At 31.3% G+C, this 18,636-nt stretch overlaps 1 protein-coding gene across 10 annotated transcripts in view; it reads left to right on the top strand.

Annotated features, from left to right (window-relative positions):
- Positions 1-1,692: 1,692 nt before the first annotated feature.
- LOC143063678 (uncharacterized) overlaps positions 1,693-18,636 on the top strand; it is an 83,904-nt gene continuing 66,960 nt past the window's right edge. For 6 of the 10 annotated variants that reach the window (XM_076235988.1, XM_076235990.1, XM_076235993.1 and 3 more), the window contains exons 1-11: positions 1,693-1,840; positions 8,162-8,247; positions 11,576-12,290; positions 12,862-13,028; positions 13,637-13,670; positions 14,482-14,700; positions 15,132-15,259; positions 15,497-15,606; positions 15,903-16,065; positions 16,546-16,723; positions 18,425-18,539. In XM_076235988.1, the coding sequence (XP_076092103.1) occupies positions 8,241-8,247; positions 11,576-12,290; positions 12,862-13,028; positions 13,637-13,670; positions 14,482-14,700; positions 15,132-15,259; positions 15,497-15,606; positions 15,903-16,065; positions 16,546-16,723; positions 18,425-18,539 (1,836 nt within the window). In that variant the 5' untranslated portion in view covers positions 1,693-1,840; positions 8,162-8,240. Of the gene's footprint in view, positions 1,841-4,310; positions 4,330-8,161; positions 8,248-11,575; positions 12,291-12,861; positions 13,029-13,636; positions 13,671-14,481; positions 14,701-15,131; positions 15,260-15,496; positions 15,607-15,902; positions 16,066-16,545; positions 16,724-18,424; positions 18,540-18,636 lie in introns of those variants that run through there. The other 4 variants (XM_076235989.1, XM_076235986.1, XM_076235987.1 and 1 more) reach the window with 4 other exon arrangements.

Genomic DNA, 18,636 nt, shown 5'->3' with positions numbered 1-18,636 from the left:
CAATAGGTCTACTATATCTTAAATGAGATCTCACGAGAATAGACAAGGTGAGTTATCCTGTCATTCTTTGCTGAACTGTCGGCCTGAACAGTTGGCCTGTCATTCTGTCCATTTGGGACATTATGTTGAGTCAGTGCACTAACTGAGTAAGTTATTTATTTTAATTGTTGGCAATAGATAGGTGCGGCCTAAGAATTGCAACATTTGTGTACCTAGTCGAATAGTTCTAGAGTTTTTATTAAACGCTGTTGTACATGTTAAATGTAGCTACAGGTATAAATGTTTTTTAATTTAATTATTGGCAATAGATAGGTGCGGCCTAAGAATTGCAATATTTGTGTACCTAGACGGGTAGTACTAGTGTTATTACACGCTGTTGTACATGCGGAATGTAGTCACAGGTGTATTCGATAAAGTTGAACGAGGCAATTTAGGGCCTTTATTTTAAAATAATTGAACATTGGAAGAGAAGTGTGCATTTGAATTTATTTTAAAGTAGTTGAACATTGAAAAAGAAAGTATGTATTGAAATTATCTTTAGACATAGAGGATCATGAGCTTTTAACCGACATATGAGACATTTTTAACAATTAATACAACATTTATAGCAATACAACACATAATATAATACACATGCAATAAATTTCACAGCACAAAAATGAAGCACTAAAAGCAGGATATAAGCATAAGCTAGGTATTAAAGCTAAAAGCATATAAAAGACTATAGACAAATATTGGTCAGACGAAGAGATATATTATAACTAATGACTACAGAGCAGAAATATCCGGAAGTCACGGACAAAACAGTATTAGAAAAACATTAAATCAATTGAGTCTGGTGAAGAGGATCGAACCTTGAGGGATCTTGTACTGGAAATCAACTATAAGTAACCATAAGTAATATAATACATGTATTATACCAAGGATTTGTATAGTACACCAAGGACGTGTAACTAACATAATATACGTCCTTGAGTACACCTACAGATTGTGTATGAATTATTATTTAATAAAAAGATTATATCATTTTCATGTTTTTGAAATTTTGTAGGATCAACGATTATATTTGAAACTTTATGGTAAAATATGGCCCTTTTAGTTGAGTATTTTTCACAATGTAAAAGAAAATGTTTTTCATTTTCAATTTGACCAGAATTACATACAGAGCAGTATCTCTCATTTCTGGGAATATTTAGATGTCTCCCTCTTTCAATCATCAGTATATGAGCGCTTATACGGATCTTACATATTGCAGCTCTGTCACTTCTGTTTTATATATATATATATATATATATATATGTCTCTGGTGAAATTATCATTAGTTTTTTTTATGGATTTTTTCCTTTAAATGGAAATGTTACTTGAATTATCAAAAAACAAAGCCCCAAAATCTCACTCCAATACAAATATTTTTTATCCAATATTTTTTTTTATAATTTATTTTTAAAGGAAAAGTACATTTTAAAGGGAAGTAATACTGTTACCGAAGCTCTCCGTTATATTTTCGGCCATATTTTCATACGCTAATATCGCCCTTTCACATTTTGACCTTTTCGATAAAGATGTAAATGTGTAAAGTTTCATCCAGAAACGAATTCTCTCACGTTTATTTTGTTTAGAACTATATATTTTTATCGTTAAAGTATTAAAAACAAACAAAAACTCGAAACTTTCTGAAACCGGAAGTAAGAACTATTTTTGTTTAACTATGAAAATGGATGCCAAAATCTATCAACAAAAGCCGTGAAAAGAAGCGATTGGATGTGCGGGTTTATATCTTCTTCGTAATTGACGCATTTACACTGAAGGAACATAATTTTGCAGCCACAATAATTTGTAGGTAATGCACCAAAATTTACATAAAATAAAAGACTGAGCAAACCAATAAGTCCTGTACCGAACTGGTGCGAAGACACAGGCACTTGTTTTCTATCCATGGGAAGATCTACTATCCCCGTAATATATAGGGATAGTAGATCTTCCCATGGATAGAAAACCAGTGCCTGTGTGCGAAGACGTTATTTAAAACTTAAAAATCCAATTTATTTCAGTTATTGACATGTTTGACCACAGAAAAGAAGATCTCAGATGAAAGCTGTGCACCCCTTTAAAAAAAATACTATATATATATATATATACAGGGTAACGGTTCACATTCATAATGCCATTAATGGGCAATAGTATACACAAATTGACTGGGTGTGAGGGTAAAAGTGTAAAGCAAAATATTGTACCACAAGACACATACCTGCCAACTTTTGAAAATGGCCATGGGGGTTTTTGTGCACGGTACCATTTTTGAGGGTAGAAAATTTTCGCGGCATTATTTCGAGTGATGATTTGGCTCTTAAAAGTGGCTGACATACTTCTTTTTTGGATGGTGATAGTTGAAGATAACCCATCTTTTTTTAAATTGTTTGATTGTTGTGTTTTTTTTTGTTGAGATAAACACCAGTAAGATGACTTTATGTTTGTCTGATACATTGTCAAGAAATAAAAAAAGTAATAATTTGAATAATTTAATAACAAAAAAACAACAATATATTATAAAGATCAATATCACAAGTTGTAATGTCAAACAGTCAAACACAAAAGGCATGTTCTGTGTGTTGAATGACTTCTGGTGAAGAGCAGTACTAGAATGTTTGGAGACATCATTAAGGCCACCGTGGTCAACTTTAAAGTCTCTGTTGCAAACTTTACAAAAGGCATGTGACAATCCTAACGTTGATTTAGACAACCAGCCCCTGTACTTGACATCATTCTCCCACTTCTCTAAGTATTTGCACGAAACAACACGCTTTTTCTTCTTAGGCGGTAACAGAACCATTTTGCAAGTGATAACTCGCCCATCATGATTCCAATTTTTATAAATTTAACACCCAAGCTAAAAAAAACAACTCAAAGTACCTAACAATCTTCGATTCTTTGATTGTTTACTATGCCGACATTAATCAACTGGTAAATGCGTGATCACTAAATTTTGATTGGATGAAATTTGTCAGACACGATTTGTCTCCCTTGGGAAAACTTTCAAAAGTTCATTATCGGGAACAAAAATATTTTTCGTGTAAATTTTACTAGCAAACGGACCTAGGGCGAACATATTATTAGGGCGAATGGTCCCAATACCCTATCAACATATATTCATGTTACAGAAGGTATATAGGATTTTTTTCTGCGACACATACCTGTGTTTATATTTACAAAATAAGCGATTGTCAGTACATTACTTATATTTGTACAGTATAATGTAATAAAATGAAACCTTTGTTAGACAATTCTTTAATCTGTAATTAACCATTTGTAATGTATCTATGCAAATTTGAAACTCACTATTAACAATAATATAAATTCTCTACTATACAAAACAATTTCAGTTATAAATCTAGAAATGTGCATGCTGCATGCTTGTGTACTATTTCTAATTGTGAAATAATTCGATTAAAAAATATTTTCAAAGCCAGTATTTCATAGTAAGTATTGTCATGAACAGAATTTCATAGTGAAATATTGTCCAGAACATGCAGAAGGAGGTGACAAAATTTCATGGACAAGGACACTATTTCATAATGAAATATTGTCCAAGACAATATCTCATTATGAAATACTGTCAGTGGACAATATTTTATATGAAAATTTGTCCGACTGAAAATATTTCATGGAGGACAATATTTTATGTTACAAAGCAAGTTTGTTGTCCCTGAGATACCAACTGTTGCTTGTGGCCAAGCCGAAAGCAATAGTTTGTATCTGAAGGGACAACAAACTTGCTATTACCCGCACAACCAGTCATTAGGTGTTTTATTATACTGAACAACACAGTCATTAAGTGTTTTTATATACCAAATTAACTAATTTTCTAAAAGTGTACATACATCATATGATAGAAAAGAAAAAAAATGTCACATAACTTGACATGCACAAGATGAACTATACGTTTTTTTTTTTTTATAGTTCTTGTATTTGTAAATATTTCATTAATTGCAATCAAGACTAGAAATACTTGTGTTTAATTTTCCGTGCATGTGATAAATTTAAGCTATTTTAAAGTACACCAAACGCAAATTTACTTTTAGAATACGACGATCGAAACCCATATTATGAATAAGGTACTATATTTTAGATCTATAAAAAATGCACACGAAGATTTTCTCTCTTTTTTAATTGCTTCTTGTAAGTGAATTTACAATCGACACAAACAGATCATACCGTTTACAATATTAGAGTTTGACGTAGCCAAGCAAATTAGTCAATGACATCATTATTGTCCAATGAAAAATAAGCATGAAAAAGTACGGGAAAGATGATTATGGAACTATTAACCAGGTAATAGTCTTTGAAACTATTGACTTGCAAATAGTCTGTGAAATGAAATAGCACAACTATTTCATTATTTTTTATATAGAAAAAACATACTGAGGTAGAATAATAGATAATATTTGAAGCTGGATGTTGATCTTACAAATGTTAAATGTAAAAGTTTATTATCAAAAGATTTGGTCTACATCATATTTCTGTCATAAAAGTAAGCAAGGTGCTTCCATTGAACAACTTTTTCCTTCTCTATATTTGCAAGATAGTAAACTAAAGAAAATTTTAATTTACACACATAATAGATAATAAACATTAAAAAAAAAATGTGCACATACTACAAACTTGTAAAAGGCAATAATAGTAATATTTTGGCAATTATAAAACCAATGATTGATATTGTAAAACGATATTAAACTTTTAAATTACTTTAATATAAATTCTATGTTCTGACGTAAATTGTTAAATTGACAGTGCCTCATATTTTCAACTGTCCAACAACTAGTCATTTTTATAAGCTTTGATTGAAATGAGAAGGTATTAAAGTATGGTTTGTTATTATAGTAAAATGTACTTAATCAATATGTCACTTTTATGACCAGAAATTTGTGGCTGTTTAAGGCAAAAGGGTTGGGTCTTAAAGATTACATAAACTTCCATTTCAATGAATTATGTTAAAATAACTGTCTCTTAAGAAAGCCTTGTACATTAAAAAGTAGATGTCCATTTCAGGATTTTCCCAGGCAGACAATATTTGGTAAATTCATATGTCTGGAATATAGGACCGTTTTGGAAGCAATATATCGCATGTGTCAATGTCGAAAATGTAAATTAACTTAAACAATTACCATATGCTGATTGTGCATCTAGACTTTACACTCAAAACATTGGACGATATTTAGTTACAATTCTTAAGGTGGTACCTAACACTACAGGGAGATAACTCTGTAAAGTCAGCGAAACGTTTTAATTACGTTGTGTTGTAAAGGGAACATAAAGTTTCTCAATGATCAAAATTGGTATAAATTTGTCAAACTGCTATATAAGTGTAATTTTTCTGATAAAATGGTTGGTTCAAAATTTTTGATATTTTGATATTTTTGTTAAATGGTCAAAGTGAATACTTTGTCAAAATTTTATGAAAATTTAACGAGCCAAATTAATTTTAGTGAAAGTTTTAGGTATCACCTTAAGTTCTTAATTGACTAATTAAAGTTCCTGGGTATGTTTCTCATGCAAATGTTGGAATGTCAACGTATGTAACATTGTTATTGGTTCCTGCTTCACAAAATTTATAAACACTAGACAAAACCATATAACACCTCTGCATTAAAGAGAGTTCAAGTGCTGTTGTTGGACAAGAAAAATGTACATGTAGTTGGAATTGGGCAATGACTTTTATCTGCCAGTAGATGGCTAGAAAAGATGTTAAAAAATTAGTGCTGTTCATTTATAAAAAGTTTAAATGAAGAAATTAAAATAAAATGTTTTTTATGCCCCACCTACGATAGTAGGGGGGCATTATGTTTTCTGGTCAGTGGCTCCGTTCGTTCGTTCGTCCGTCCGTTCGTTCGTTCGTTCGTTCGTCCGACTTCAGGTTAAAGTTTTTGGTCAAGGTAGTTTTTGATGAAGCTGAAGTCCAATCAACTTGAAACTTAGTACACTTGTTGCTTATGATATGATCTTTCTAATTTTAAAGCCAAATTAGACTTTTGACCCCAATTTCACGGTCCACTGAACATAGAAAATGAAAGTGGGAGTTTCAGGTTAAAGTTTTTGGTCAAGGTAGTTTTTGATGAAGCTGAAGTCCAATCAACTTGAAACTTAGTACACTAGTTGCTTATGATATGATCTTTCTAATTTTAAAGCCCAATTACACTTTTGACACCAATTTCACGGTCCACTGAACATAGAAAATGAAAATGGGAGTTTCAGGTTAAAGTTTTTGGTCAAGGTAGTTTTTGATGAAGCTGAAGTCCAATCAAATTGAAACTTAGTACACTTGTTGCTTATGATATGAGCTTTCTAATTTTAAAGCCCAATAACACTTTTGACCCCAATTTTATGGTCCACTGAACATAGAAAATGAAAGTGGGAGTTTCAGGTTAAAGTTTTTGGTCATGGTAGTTTTTGATGAAGTTGAAGTCCAATCAACTTCAAACTTAGTACACACATTCCCTATGATATGATCTTTCTAATTTAATTGCAAAATTATATTTTTCATCCCAATTTCACGGTCCACTGAACATAGAAAATGATAATAGGAGTGGGGCATCCATGTACTATGGACACATTCTTGTTTTAGTTATTGACCTGGTATCTTGGATAAATAAAATATGTGCAATGTGAGGTACATTGGAACTCTGTTCTTCTATTCAAATTGTTTAACAGTTGTGCTTAAATATTTCACTACTTCATTTCAATATGGGTGGGTTTTTTTTATAATCAAGGAGGCTCAATCAAGGGTACAAAATTTTCAGAAAAAAATTAGACATATTTTTATTTTTTTTCATTACAAATTTATTTTATTACTTTATTAGTTGTTACATTATCATATGATATGGTACTAAAATCATCCAAAGAAATCAATTTTTGTTGTCCCCAGACGACTTTTAAAATATCATTGAAAAAGCTCCAAATTATCTCCCTTTGGTACAAAAATGCCATTTTTTGGCATTAAAAGTGAAATATCTTTTTTAACTCACTGGCGAGCGAAATTTTTTTATTATTTTTTTCAAATAAGCTGTACTTCACTTAACTATTGTAAAATTTGAGCGATTGCTGTAATTAAGTTCCTTTTTCTAATTTCGATATTACCTTTATTTCTCTTATTACTTCAACAGAAAAAAAGTGTCTTTACAAAAATGTATGCTTCTTTCAAAGGCAGATTGAATTGTGAGCTTAAATGAACAGTGACCCCATATTTTTAAAGTTCATTTATAGAAAAATATAGCGAAATCCTATATTCATTTTTTTTTATTTATACCCACGAGCCCCCTTAAGCAGACCTTTTTCATAGGAAAATTGATATTGATCACAGACTTATGATAAACATTATTGCAAATGTTCCATTTGATATTTATTAAGTTAAAGAATGTCTTAAAAATAATTTAAAGGGACTTTTTCTTGAAAATAATGAGAAAATGGATACATAAAATTTTTTTTTGCTGCTTCATTTTTAAACCATGTGCTTATTGGAAAAGAAGTAAAATTAACCTTTGAAGTCTGAAACTTGATCTGGCCAAGGGTCCAAAATAACCTCCTGCAGTTAAAGAGAGCACAACATCATGAGACCAACCAGGCTTTAGGACAACATAAATTTGTACATGTACAATGTACGTTGGATTCCTGTTAAGCATGTTAATTGCATAATGATGTACATGTATAGTCCAAATTTTAGAGCTAATTATGCAGTTACAAAATAAAACATGAATATGCAGTGAAGAGAAAAAATTGATACTATACATGTATATGTACATTAGGTTGACACCTGTCAATGAATGACCATGATAGTAAAAATTTGAAAACAAATTAAAACACACTTTTCAACCAAATCTTATATTATATGTTGTAAAACTAAGTTTGCTTGAGCTGGAGGTTTTATTGATAGGGAAAAAAATATTGAAAGAAGTATTTTTAAGCTGCAACTTTATCTTTCTCAAGAAATTTGCCTGTGCTATTTTTATGGTATACAGTTTTTTAATCAGAAAAATTCAAGAACTTGTTCTCATTTCAATAAAACATCTGACTCCTGCTGTGTTGCAGTTAAAATGTTGTGTCTTTTATTTTACCATTACACATTTGGTTTTGTTGAACATTTATTTTATTATAATTTCTGTTCCAAAAGCTGCCATTTTGCCACAGCAAGTTTTGGTCTACACAAGTTCAAAGGCACCTGAGCATTTTTCAATGTTGTCAAGCTGAAAATGTCAGGTTTGTATCTATTTATTTTTATGTTTGGTTTGCATGGATTAGAAAAGATTTTGTTTCATTTATGCATTTTATATTTATTTATTAATATCACTTATGAGTATGAATTGAGTTTTGAATGAACACTTTGCTTACTTTGCAGTGAGAGGGTTTTATTTCAGTAGATTATCAAGTTCAGGAGTTTGTGTTTGTTACAATTTCCATAATGGGCAAAGGCATGTTATATGCACATTTTGACAAAAAATATGACACTGTCAATCAGTATTTTGGCCCACATGGTGGTGTCTGAACTCTTTAGACCAGAATGGTAATTGGACATTGCCTGATGGTAAATGTTGGATATTAAACTTGAACAAATAAAAAGATGTTAACCTTTTGAATTCTAATTTCTATACAATAGTTTTTTCACCAAGAAATATTTTAAAATGATGTCCAGGGGCCACCAGTGACTCACCACACTTCAGAATTAACAAACAGGGAGAAGTGGACACCCAACATATTGCCTTGTAGCTATAGTTTGAATGAATAAATGGAGGAATTGATAAATAATACATTCAATAAATTTTGGTGCTTCTCAAATTTTTTCGAACAAAATTATGTTAAGCCTACAATTGTGTCTTATAACAGTAAATGAAGCAAGAACCTAAAACAGCCATCTTAAATAAATATTGAACTAATGCAATTGTAAAGTAATTTTAAATATCTTGAATATGGTTTCACATTCTTTCATTACAAAAATCAAACTTAATAAATAGGATGTATTCTTTTTTTAATGGTAGTTCTATGGAAAAAAAAAACACATTTTGTCATGTGTTTATTAAAAAGTCTAGTGAAACTCTGATAATTTTACATTGTATGTTGGTGTTTGCTGTATATTCATTAAAAACAAACATTTTCCATCATCAAGAAGAAGTTTTAAAGTGCTTGTAAATGCTTCTAGAATACTTCACAAATGTTAAAATATGCCAAATTCACAAAGAATTACATTGGAAAGGTTGTGTCTGTCATTAACCAGAAATAGAATAAAAACGTGAAAATTGCAACAAAATACCATCGAGTGGGTGGAAAATTGGTACCTAATAAATACAACAATAGCATACAAATTTCCATTTAAGATAGTGCTGTTCTTTTTTTATAACATTTTGTAGTTTATACATTATACATCATTACTATCCTGGTTCTAAGTTCTAATTAAGACTCAATTTTATTTACGTAGAATAAAAAGTATTTTTTTTATGAGGAACACGGGTGCTTTATTTACTATTTAATATGCATGCATGTAATTGTTTTCAGCAGATAGGACCCTTAAATGATTTCATGCTTAATTAAACAAATGCAACTAATATCTATTATATTTTAACACTTTAAAAGGTAATACAATTAAAAACCCAGTGATTACCTGTCATTTTGGTAAGAGTAACTAATCCCAGAAATGAATCCATAATTACTTGTACTTTTAGTATTGTTGCAATACTTCTGGTTTTAATTTCGTCTCAAAAACCGATATAAATGCTAGCGATGTCTAAGAAATTTACTATTTTGGTCATTAAAATCATTTCCATTTTTAACTGATGCCTTACCTGAAATGTTCTAGGAGGTTTTAAGTAGAATTATAAGAAAATTTATGAAATAAAAAGGATGAAACAGTCAATACAAGATTCTTGATGTTAAGAATCTTGTGTAAAATCTAATACTTGAAAAAAGAGTATCAACTTTTTAGACATCTCAAAATGACAAAAATTGTGTGAAAATTTTTCTGAATCCTTGGTTAAAAGGGAACCAATAATTCAATGTTATTTGATATGCAGATTTAAAAGCATCAGTTGGCATTTCACAATTCCATGTAGTTGATTCACATAACACACACTAGTATAACTGAATAATTCCACAAATCTATATGTTATTGCTGGGAAAGATAATTGGAAGCTTACTTTTTATTATTTTTCTTGATACGACTGCAACCAAATTTTGTGGTGGTATATTGGTATCACGCCCTCGTTGTCGTCCAAAGACAGTTTGTTTCCAGACAAAATTTTAGTATAAGACAATAGAAATCTATGAAATTTAAACACAAAGTTTATAACCTCAAAGGAAGGTTGGGATTGATTTTGGGGGTTATGGTCCTAACAGTTTAGGAATTAGGGGTCAAAAAGAGGCCAAGAAAGGCATTTTTTTCAGTTTCCAGACAATAACTTGTGTTTAAGTGTATGAATCTCTCTGAAACTATACCACAAAGGGATGGTTAGGATTGGCTTTGTGGGATTATGCCTCTAACTGTATAGGAATTAGGGGCAAAAAGGGGGAAAAACAAGGGTTTCCTGGTTAATGGACAATTTCAAAGTAGTGTAAGGGAGGTAATCCAAAAAACAAAATTGTGCAATGTTGTACAATGTTGGATTACCTTCCTTACACTGCTTTTAAATTATATATTTAAGATTTTATGATGTATTTCAATGGGTAATTATGGTGGTAAAATCCATGGGAAATTTGAATTGAGATTATGACCATATTTTGAGGGAAAGAATTTTGTTTTTGGAAAATAAAAGGGGAAGGGGGCATTTTTTTTCTCATTTCAGATTTCAGATATTAAATAAAAGTTCTTTACATTTTTAATTTAAAAAAAAAGGGGGGGGGTCAATACGCAATAGCATAGTCTATTGCACAAAAGCAAAATTCAAATCATATAACCTATTCTAAGTTATTTGACTACAGTTATTATGTGTCATAAACCTATTATGTCTATGTGTCAAATATTTAATTACAATCTAAATTCAGACCTGCAGTATCAAGCACAAATATTGTGTCCATTTTTGCCCCAACCGTTCAGGATTGGACTTCTGTGGTTGTATCCAGCTGCGGCCGGCAAAGCAATTTATTATTTTCTGGATTGTTATTCCAGAGTTTTGAACTTTATTTGTAAGATTGAATTAATTTTCCACATGTTGTACCATATCCTGAATTTGCTTGGATTAATTTACTGAGAAATTTAAATTGTTGGAATTAATAAATAAAACACACTGTAAAATTAAATAAAAAATATGATGTGTCGTTTCAGACTCTGAAATTCAGAGTGATAGGACTTTGATCATCATGGCATTTTGTTAAATCATGGGGTAGTTCATGTATGGTTGGATCAAATTGTAAAAACTCTGTTGATCATGAGATTGGTGAATGTATTCTCGCTTTTGATTAAGAATGGTTTGGTTTGTCACTCCAGAGTTCTAGGATGTTGATCATGAATTGTCATAAATTTGACAATTACTTCCTATTGGATAGATCAATTGTTATTTACCTCATAGATTTGTAAAGATTATCTTAAATTAAATTGTAGACCCCGGAGACCAGGGCCTTAAGACCTTAGAGGCGGATTTGGCAGACACAACCACAACAGTGACAGACTCTGATAACAGTCAGTCTTCAACAGGCGCTCCTCCTGATATCACACAGATTGCATCATCTTTTGAAGATGAAAACGAGGCTTACTGCAGTGACCCACCTGATCTAAATCCAGAAGATTCAGATTTGGATAAAATCGACCATCTTCCTAAAACTGTTTCTGTCACTGATACTTTAGAAATCACTGATAGCAATGGTCCACCTGATTTAACAAACTCAGAAGATTTTGATTACGGTAGTAACCAGGAGGTATTGGGAATAGAAGAATCTGATTTCCCTGATGTTATTGAAGCAGAAGCATGTAATACAGACACTGGTGATTCAGTAAATATTGAAAGTGAGACATTTTTATCAGCTCACTCTCCACAAGACTCATGTCCATTTATATCAGAATCTGGAACAGACATCTCTTTAGCTCAGGAAGTTTCAAAAACTTACCAGCTCAATAGATTTTCTGAGTCCCGTTATAGTGAAACTCTGTTAGCTGTTGCTCCTGATGATATTTTATCTGTACGTCCAGGAGATATTTTACCTGTACAGGGAGCTCAACCGATAAATGTTCATTTACAACAGCAACAACTGCTACCAATTAAACGTGGACCAGGTAGACCAAGGAAAGATGGGATAGAGTTTCTGCCTAAAAAGAAAACGTGAGTTTGGAATTTGTAAATTTGCCACTTCACTTTGATAAAAGACTTTTATAAAATTTACTTAGTCATAAGTCGGTAAAATCAATACTTTTTCAAAATTTTATGAGTTGCTAATCTTTTTGTTGCCTGAAACTTTAGCCAATGGATCAATTAAATCCAAACTTGATTTAAAGACCTTTGAGTCAATTCTGAAATATAATGAAATAAGCCTGTAGCGAAATACATTGTCATTACTGGTAATTGGACACATTTAGTCCTTAGTCTGCATTCTTGTCTCATTGAAGGTTACCCAACATCTGTTTTCATTCAACACCGAACTCACATCTGTTGGTCTAATTTTTATAAATCCATGAAGATCTCATGGCCAAAATTATCTCTATCAGAATAGACAGATACAAATACTTTTATGCATGGCTCTGAAAATGGTCATATCCATTAAGTCGCATCCATGAAGGAATAAATAAAAAGGTACCACAGTAAATGATCTTGATTTTTCAATTTCCCTTTTGACTGTGGCTACTGTTAGCTTCTAATCATACACATCATACTGATATAAATTCATATCTTACAGGAAAATAAAAAGTAGTATCAAGGGAATACACAGCATGTCACAGCATCCTAGCAGTAACTTCTCTCAGATGGAAGTTCTTGATAACAGTAGTCAAGGATCCTCCTCTCTAGGAGAAATATCTTCAGAAATCAATATGGAAAACTTTGGTATGTCAGAAGAAGAATCTAGTAAGTTATATATAATATTAGGTTTTAAAAAAAAAAATTGATAAGTAGGCCTTTTGAATATAAATAGAAAATGTTGTATGAGTTAATAGTTAGAGACTTTGAATTACAGGAAGTGTTGTGTTCTAGTATTTTTCATGTTTTTAGAATCAGTACCTTCTATGGGATAGAGGGCTGGAAATAAACTCATCATAAATACTAGACTTAAATTTGTATGCCTGACACATGTTAGGTCGACTAAAGACTCATCACATTAAAGACCAATGATGACCCAAATTACAAAAGGTTAAACTTTTTTGCTTTCTCATGTTAAAGGTATATATTTTACATAACTCTCACTTTCTCTGGGCACTCCGGCTTCCTTTACCAATAAAACAGTCTGCCAAAAAATAGCCCAAAAGTGGTGCTTAAAAGTGGCATTAAAACACAAAAAATCAAATCTTTACATAACTCTCAAAAACAAGTTACTGTAGGAAACTGATATCTAGTTTTCCACTTATGTTGAAATGGACATGTATTTTTGTGAACAAAGTACAACATATTTTTCTTATGTTTATATATTTGAGTATTTTATATATGATACTTTTGCAATACAAATTTTGTTCTTGTAGATTGTATGTATCAGTTAGAAGAAGGTGTAGATATGTAAGTAGTATTTTTACAGTAAGTTGTGAATAACTTCTTTAAACTCAAGTAAAAAATGAGTTAATTAAAAAAATAAATCATGCAAAATGTGTATTTATTCAAAGAAAAGATGTTTTAAAAGGACAATATGTGCATTTATTTATTTATTCAAAGAAATTATGTTTTAAAAGGACAATTTATTATTTTTCTTGATCTTGAAACAAGGTTTCAGGAGTAATTGAAGATTTAGTATTAATACAATAGCATAAACTTAAGTGGTTCTCTCAAACAATACATAAGATGGATAAGATGAATCACCAAAAATACGGGACTACAACAGACCATATCAATGAATGACTCCTGGGGAAAAAAGACGAACAAGAACAAACAATACATTGCCCAGATGGCAGTTTTCCATTTATTTTATACTTAGTACATGTAATCATGATTATGTTGACTTTATGTTAGAGCACAAACACCTGCTAACTTTATACATCATTATCAATCTAAAAACAATTAAATGTTACTGTAGAACTGATTTTAAATTTTCCACTTGTCACATTATATGAGAAATACTAGGAATTCTAGATCACTGACATATATTCTTGCCACAGAAGTACCAATATATATTTGATATCATTTTTTTTTATGTATTTTCAAAATTCTGGTGTTGACCCAGATTACTTTGCCTACTGAACATGGAAATATGGTAGTGTGATCAGGGTCTGCAGTCCTATGGACAGATATTCTTGATTTTTGTCCCAATTTAAATATCTGAAAAAGTTGTGAAAGATACATTTATGTTGATAAAAGATTTAATTTTTATTTCCAGTCCTTTAAGGATGTGCAGTTTATGTAATTTGGCTGAAAGAAGTTTATTAGGACAAGGTGATATTTGTCGATATGAGCCAACACCTGGTTTTGATCCATCCAAACAAACATTGTCAAAATTAGATAAAAAGTTTAGTCCAGAACCCGAAGAAAAAGATGGAGAAAAAGGTCCAAAGCCTTTGACGTGGAGAAGAAATAGAGGTCCTGTTAAAGGAATAAAGTATGTATAGAAATAAATTGTTTCATAGTTTTCATTAACCATTTGTGCTGTTCAACTTATATCCTCTTTATAAGCTTTATATTTGTCTTGTAAAAAATGAAGATGTTTTGGACAAAAAAGAAAGATCTATATCATTATACCACTGCACAAATAATGAGACATAATAATACATGAACCAAAAGTAAATGATATAATATAAAACATACAAAATAATTATAGACTGTTTAATTTGATAAAACGCCACCTTTGAACAAAGACAAATGATTGTGGACTTTGAATATAACATTCTCTTAACAGAAAAAGTTTTCTAGAGTCCAGAAATAGAATAATTTGTCATCTGTAATTTTATATTGATCATTGTTAGTTAATAAAAAAAATATTTTGAAATTGTAAGAAATTTCTAAAAAATAAATCCTATGAATTTATTACAGGGAACGAAGTAAATCTCCCAGAAGATATCCACATAACTGGGATGATGATTCCTGTTTTGTTGGAAATGAACTATCATATGTTGGTTTTACAGAAGATTTTGATACTAGTCAGCTATTTGAACTTTCAGGTTTGTATGACAATCAACAAACACAAATTTATATTGAACTTGGGTGGCCTCATTTATGCCATTCTGGAGTTATTTCCCTTTATAAATAGAAATTTACAAGCTAGAGCATCTTAAGTTCAATCTTCTTTTATTACTTTCTGCACCTTCTATGAACATAAATTTCAAAAATGGAAGTTGATATTTTAGAAAAGATTAGGATTTATAAAATATATATGATAAATATGTGAATATTTTCAGGACATGTTTGGGCCCATCACTGTTGTGCTGCTTGGTCTGAGGGAGTGGTCCAATCCTGTAATTTACTTTTGTTATATGTGGACAAAGCTGTATTTGGTGGAATATCACAGGTAAACCATATAATGGTATCAATAGTTATAAAAACCAATGTAACACTTATGTGATCTTCAGGTGTGAACATTGTCAGAATAATGTTTTGATTTATACTATTTTTTGCAGGTTTCTTAAGTTCCTTGGTGTCCTCTTGAAATTCCAAACATAAGTATATTTTCAAAAATCGTATTTATGATTGTAGATTTAAATGATCTTATTTTGCTAATGTTTATTATGCAGCAATTTAGGAAATTAATGTTGATGAAAATTAAATCCTATAAAATGTTCTGAACTTACCTCACTTCTTTTTCAGAAATGTAATTACTGCCATAGATTTGGGTCAACTATCAAATGTCGTATTCAGAAGTGTGAGAATATGTATCATTATCCCTGTGCAGCTGCAAGGGGTTGCTTTCAGGATATCAAAACTCTGACATTACTTTGTCCAGATCATACAGATCAGGCTCATGCCATAGGTGGGTATTTTATAATAGCTTAACTTGATGTTTTTTGTTTATTTACAGCATACCTCAAACAGTTTTTTACTATTTGAGACTGAGGAAACACTATCTATATGACTGACCTCCATCGTTAAACAGGTCCTTGTGTTTACTGATTATACTCTTGTTGGTGGACATTTCAGCTGCTTAAACTAAATTAAAGTTAATATTTTGCTTTAATAGTAAATGAGGAATATAGATTCCTTTCAACCTCTAGTTTATTTCCAAAGTGATTACTCCTACAAAATATTACCAAAAATTTGTGATGCTCTTTAATTGTTTTAAATAAGATAAGAGAACATTTACAGTACTAACTACTTAGTAAAACAGCACCTTACTTTGTCACAAATAATACTGAACTCTCTTTTAAAAAAGAAACTGATGTTTTTCATATTACTATGATATGAATGTATCATACTTTTCCTTATTTTAAACTTTATAATGTGTGTTTTCCAGCTGCAGAGGAAGCATTATGTGTTATATGTGACACAGTAGGAAATGTATTAGAACAGCTGTTTTGTACCAGTTGTGGACACCACTACCATAGTAATTGTCTGAATCCTGTAGTATCTTTGACCCCAGAGGTTAGAGCCGGTTGGCAGTGTCCTGATTGTAAAGTCTGTCAAAAGTGCAGGTATAGTAATCCTTGTCATCTAGCTGAAACTTGGTACCTTTAGCAACTGATCATACTATTCAAATGTCTAAGATTTTTAACCGGATTTTTGTGACAAAAATGTCGGTTATTGATTTGGGGATGTATGGCGGGCGGGCTGTCGGGCGGGCGGGCGGGCAGGCGGCAATCAAATGTTGTCCGTGCATTAACTCATGAACCGTTCAACCAAAGCTTTTAAAATTTTAATATGTTATTCCTGACAACTATACGAAGGTCAAGTTCAATAATGGCGATTTTGACTTTTACCGTTCAGGAGTTATGGTTCTTGAAAGATTGAAAAATGGAGTTGTCCGTGCATTTACGCATGAACTGTTCTACCAAAGCTTCCCAAATTTTAATATGTTGTTACTAATGAAAGAATGGAGGTCAAGTTCAATAATGACGTATTTGACTTTTACCGTTCAGGAGTTATGGTTCTTGAAAGATTGAAAAATGGAGTTTCCAGTCGTGTCCGTGCATTTATGCATGAACTGTTCTACCAAAGCTTCCGAAATTTTAATATGCTGTTACTGATGACAAAATGGAGGTCAAGTTCAATAATGACGATTTTGACTTTTACCGTTCAGGAGTTATGGTTCTTGAAAGATTGAAAAATGGTTTTTCCCGTCGTGTCCGTGCATTTTCTCATGAACCATTCAACCAAAGCTTTTGAAATTTTAATATGTTGTTACTGATGACAAAATAGAGGTCAAGTTCAATAATGACGATTTTGACTTTTACCGTTCAGGAGTTATGGTTCTTGAAAGATCCTAAAATGGCGTTTCCATTCAGGTTGTTGCATTTACTCATGAACCATTCAATCTAAGCTTTTCAAATTTTAATATGTTGATACTGATGACAAAATGGAGGTCAAATTTGATATTGACGATTTTCACTTTCACCATTCATCAGTAATGGTTCTTGTGATATTGCCAGGACACAAATAAATGTTAATAAATCCGGTTTGCTGTCGTTGTGACAGCCTCTTGTATAAAAAGTTGATATTGCTCTTTCCAAAACAAGGTTTCTCATGTCTCACTTGCGATGAAATGGGAATTGCTTTTCCAATTTGCAATTTAACTTCAGTGTAAATAACTGCACATTTATTTTAGGTAAAGTTTAAGTTTGTCCTTATCTACTTCTCAACATAAGATATCAATAATACATACATCTGAGGTTATTTCTCTGATAGAAAAGTATTTTACCTGCAATTAATGCTAGTAATGAAATGAGGAAGTAGAATTAATGATTAATGTCAGTGTACGTTCTGTTAAATCTGGCATTATAAACCACACATCATACCTATAAAAAAGAAGAATGCCAATCAGACAACTCTCCATAAGAGACCAAATGACACAGATATTAACAGATATAGGTCATCGTACAGCCTTCAACAACGAGTAAATTCCATACTGCATAGTCAGCTATAAAAGACCCTGAAATCACAAATGTAAAACAATTCAAACAAGAAAATTAACAGCCTAATTAATGTACCAAAAAAGTTAACGAAAAACAAATATGTTCATTCTGCAGTACAACACACAACATACACTCATGATAAGTTAGTCAGTGGATCATTCATGTGAATGTCTACTTAAACAATTTCACTTTTTCTTGGAGATCTGTATTCAACTTCCATCATTTTCACATAGTTTTCTTACAATTTTTTTTTTCTTTTTTTAGAAAAGCTGGAGATGACAATAAAATGTTGGTTTGTGACACCTGTGATAAAGGTTACCATACATACTGCCTCAAACCAGTTATGACAACTATTCCAAAAAATGGATGGAAATGTAAAGTAAGTTTTGAATATAATTTGAAATCCGTTTTACACATGATTAACCTGTTTATTTCTATGTTCATAGCAATAACCATGTAACCTGTGTCTTATTAGT

The sequence above is a fragment of the Mytilus galloprovincialis genome, chromosome 2, assembly GCF_965363235.1.
Source record: "Mytilus galloprovincialis chromosome 2, xbMytGall1.hap1.1, whole genome shotgun sequence".
In the NCBI taxonomy this organism is placed as follows: domain Eukaryota; kingdom Metazoa; phylum Mollusca; class Bivalvia; order Mytilida; family Mytilidae; genus Mytilus; species Mytilus galloprovincialis.
Note: the sequence above shows the minus strand (reverse complement) of the source record. Positions and strands in the feature narration are given on the sequence as shown.